This window comes from Polistes canadensis, unplaced genomic scaffold (assembly GCF_001313835.1).
Source record: "Polistes canadensis isolate GaletaPanama2010 unplaced genomic scaffold, ASM131383v1 scaffold_405, whole genome shotgun sequence".
NCBI classification, from domain to species: domain Eukaryota; kingdom Metazoa; phylum Arthropoda; class Insecta; order Hymenoptera; family Vespidae; genus Polistes; species Polistes canadensis.
The window spans coordinates 59,158-62,817 of NW_014569952.1; the positions used below are offsets into that span (position 1 = coordinate 59,158).

General features: G+C 37.7%; 1 protein-coding gene across 1 annotated transcript; it reads left to right on the plus strand.

The window, feature by feature from the left end:
* Positions 1 to 777: 777 nt before the first annotated feature.
* On the plus strand, positions 778 to 3,420 carry LOC106792314 (heart- and neural crest derivatives-expressed protein 1-like). The gene is made up of 3 exons (XM_014758656.1): positions 778 to 866; positions 930 to 1,669; positions 3,240 to 3,420. The coding sequence occupies exons 1-3, from the start codon at positions 785 to 787 to the stop codon at positions 3,372 to 3,374; spliced, it is 957 nt and encodes a 318-aa protein (XP_014614142.1). The 5' UTR covers positions 778 to 784; the 3' UTR covers positions 3,375 to 3,420.
* The last annotated feature ends 240 nt before the right edge of the window (positions 3,421 to 3,660 follow it).

The window sequence follows — 3,660 nt, forward strand, 5'->3', positions numbered from 1 at the left end:
TCTTTCCCTTTTTTTCGGTTCCAACTTTTGCTGCAATCATAAACGTTAATAACAAAACACTTGATCGGTTTTAGGTTATTACGTTGGATAATAATTATTTCTTTAGAGTAAATTTGTTAATTGGTTGACAAGAGAGGAAGTTGGTATTATTTATGCGAGCAGGTTGTTCGAACAGGAAAGAAACGATCCCTCAGGGACTATCACCATGGTACCAACACTACCGTCCCCATCAACACCAACACATCACCACCGAAATCCCTCAGTTAGGTTTCGTTAGTTAGTTGGAAAAGTGAATTCGTGGCACCGGATATGAACATTTAGTCCGAATGGGAATCGAATAATAACGGTAAAATAAAATGTTGTTATTCTGCGCGGACGCAGAAAGTATCAGCCCGTTCAATTTGCTAATTGAATCGGAAGCAGGAGAGGGTACGGCTTGGAAGGCAGCAATCACGAGAGGGAGAAAAGAGACCCTCAGGAGGCGTTGACGAAACCGAGCTCCGCCCTTTGCGATCCCACCCATGATCTCGTTCCACTGACGACCTTGAGAGCTTTAGCCTCCATGTCCGACGAAGTATTACTCGGTGATCTTCCTTCTCAGTGACCCCGCGACTGCATCCGAAAACGCATCATCGATTCTAACGAGCGACGACTATAGTCGTCGTCCTCGTCAAGTGAAATTATTGTTCGTTTCATTTGTAAGTGGCACGTTTATCCCAAATCCAATTGTGCCATCGTGCGACAACAGTGATTCGAAAAAATACAAGAAAACGAAAAGAAAATCATGCTCGGTGGATTCGACGCCCAATCGGAATATTATCCACAATGGCATCAACCCTGCAATTACGTCACCCAGCTTCCTTACGGTACGTTTTATTTATTAAAGGATGACAATATAATATGAAAATAATCGTTCGATCGTTCTCCAGGTCCACTCGGTGGTCCCGATTCGGACAACCAATCGAGTTATTGGGGGGCGGATTCCGGTATCTCAGGTGGTAGCTCGGGTGCGGGAAGTCCGACGGCTTCTACGCCACCTTTGATCGAAGAAATCGGTGTTCAGGATTCCAATTATTCCGGTCTTCAACAATACGTGCATCCGAGTTCAACGAACGGTGCTCCTCAACATTATTCGACTATGTTGTATCCCCAACAACAACAGCACCATCATCATCATCACCATCATCATCATCAACAGCAACATCAACAACACCAACAACAACACGAACAACGCAGAGAAGAAGATTTTACGATGGCCGCCGGTATTGGTGGGCCAAATGTTTCGTTGAACAACGTCGAACTTGGAGTTGGCGTCGGCGGAGTTGGCGTCGGTGGTGTTGGCGTCGGATCACTGCAACAACATCTTCAAAATCAACATCTTCAAAGGGAAGTGATCCCATTGGTCAGGCCCAAACGTCGAAATACAGCCAATAAAAAGGAAAGGAGACGTACTCAGAGTATCAACAACGCTTTCGCGGATTTGCGGGATTGCATCCCAAACGTTCCAGCGGATACTAAATTATCAAAGATCAAAACTTTGAGGCTTGCTGCATCATACATCGGATATCTTATGGCTGTATTGGAAAGCGACGAAACTGAGGAGCCGCAAACATTTCGTGCCGAAATATTGTCCAATGCTAGGAGAAACAAAAACGCTCAATCAAATCAGGTGAGTTAGAATGAAAACAATAAGTATTGTTCCATTTACGTTCAATTCGTTTAACGAATCATTATTGTCATTATCCCACTTTAAACGAAGTTAAAACACGTTTTCTAAACCCGTCCTAATACGAAAACGAGATTTATTATACTGCTCGTAAACGTTCGACTATTAATTTGTTACCTTTCTCTTAAAGTTGTCGTTAAATCTTTCACAAAGAGTGAGAAACCTATGGACGAGTAATGGAATTATGTTCAATTGATCCGCGTGCTTTGTTTTTTGTTTTCAATTACCAAAGACCCAAAGATTTTTCTTTTTTATACTTCGATTCTACGGAATTATACTTCAAAATAAACATCGGCCTCTTGACCTTAAATCCATCGACGAGGGAGAGAAGGGGGCTGTGGTCTTTGGCCCCCTTTCCCTCCCTACGTCCTAAAAAAAATGTTGGTTGCATCGGATTCAAGTGGGCACTTTTTTTTAATACTCATGTTAGAAATATTCCCGTGTCGCATTATTTCGGTTCGAGTTAATATAATAAGCGGTTAGGCCAATTTTTTCCATCCGGTTATACCACCCACGAATTGGAATCGAATTATCACCGTTATTATTATTATTATTATTATTTTCTTGACCACATATATCGTCGATTTTCTCTTCCAATTTTGTTGGTTTTCTTAGACAAATTTTTTCGGGGAAAGAAAAAAAGAAACAGAAATAAATTCTTAATGAGAAAGTATCACAGGGAATTTGAATATAAAAAAGAAGTTATTATATAATTAATACTTAACAAAGTTTAGATGTTTTGTGTTTCGAATATTAATATTAAAAATAAAAATGCAGTATATATATTTTATTGCATAAATGTAACACTAATTTTGAGTTTTGTTGAGTGTTTCAAATTATAACGAGCTAATACTTAACGAAGTTTAGATTTTTTGTGTTTTGGATATTAATAATAAAAATAAAAATGCAGTATATATATTCTATTGCATAAATGTAACACTAATTTTGAGTTTTGTTGAGTGTTTCAAATTATAACGAGCTAATACTTAACGAAGTTTAGATGTGTTGTGTTTGGAATATTAACAAAAAGAGAAATGTATGTCGAATTAAATAAAAAAGACGCTGAACTTTAAAGATTAAGTTGCTGAAGAAGTCCCAATAAAGGGATGAAACGTCCAACTTAATTAAATTAAGTTCTACTTCTTTTTTATGTTCAAGTTCCCTGTTACACCTTCTCATTAAGAATTTTATTTTTGAACGAGATAAATAATTGATTAAATAGAAATAAATTTATCTAAAGTATTGTTATAACCTACGATTTATGTTTCAAAACTTAAATAATATATTCGAATTAAAAATGTCAAGAATATCGAACCAGATAAATGAAAATTTGTTCTATGAATCCTTTCGTGTCATTGTTTTACGGGCTATGCCCGTAATTGTAGATTTAGGGGGTGGAGGGTTGATTCGAAGGCTACGCGATATTCGAATCCGAAAATTCGCTCTGCGATTTGTTGTTTTTGTTCTTATTTTCTTTTTTTTTCTTTTTTTTTTTCCTTTGTTGTAATTTCAGAACGAGACGTGTTTGCAATCAATTTCGAACGTATCGCAGGAAGAATCGTCGAAGAGCAAAGGACGAACGGGATGGCCTCAGCACATGTGGGCCCTGGAATTAAAACAAGAATCACCGACGAATCAAATGCAATAAATTTACGCACACAAACATACCAGCCAGAGCCCCCGCGCGTGCAGATGAAGGGGATTTTCTTTTTTTTTTTTTTTTATAATTAAATCTTTATTTATAAATACTTATTGTAAAAAAAAATGTTAAAGAGAGAGAGAGAGAGAGAGATCTCTCGGGTTCTTGTGTAAATATTTCTTCGCGTTTAAATTTAATGTGTAAATAGTGAATTGATGCTCGTTGTTGTTTTAAGCTACTCGTTTTGATTTAACCAATCGCAAATTAGGATGAGGAGGAAGGGGGAGGGGGAGAA

Bases quoted from the DNA above. Each gene is read 5' to 3' on its own strand.
- LOC106792314 (XM_014758656.1), top strand. From the start codon at position 785: ATGCTCGGTGGATTCGACGCCCAATCGGAATATTATCCACAATGGCAT. The intron at 867-929 runs GTACGTTTTATT...ATCGTTCTCCAG, and splicing joins CGTCACCCAGCTTCCTTACG to GTCCACTCGGTGGTCCCGAT. The intron at 1,670-3,239 runs GTGAGTTAGAAT...TTGTAATTTCAG, and splicing joins AAAACGCTCAATCAAATCAG to AACGAGACGTGTTTGCAATC.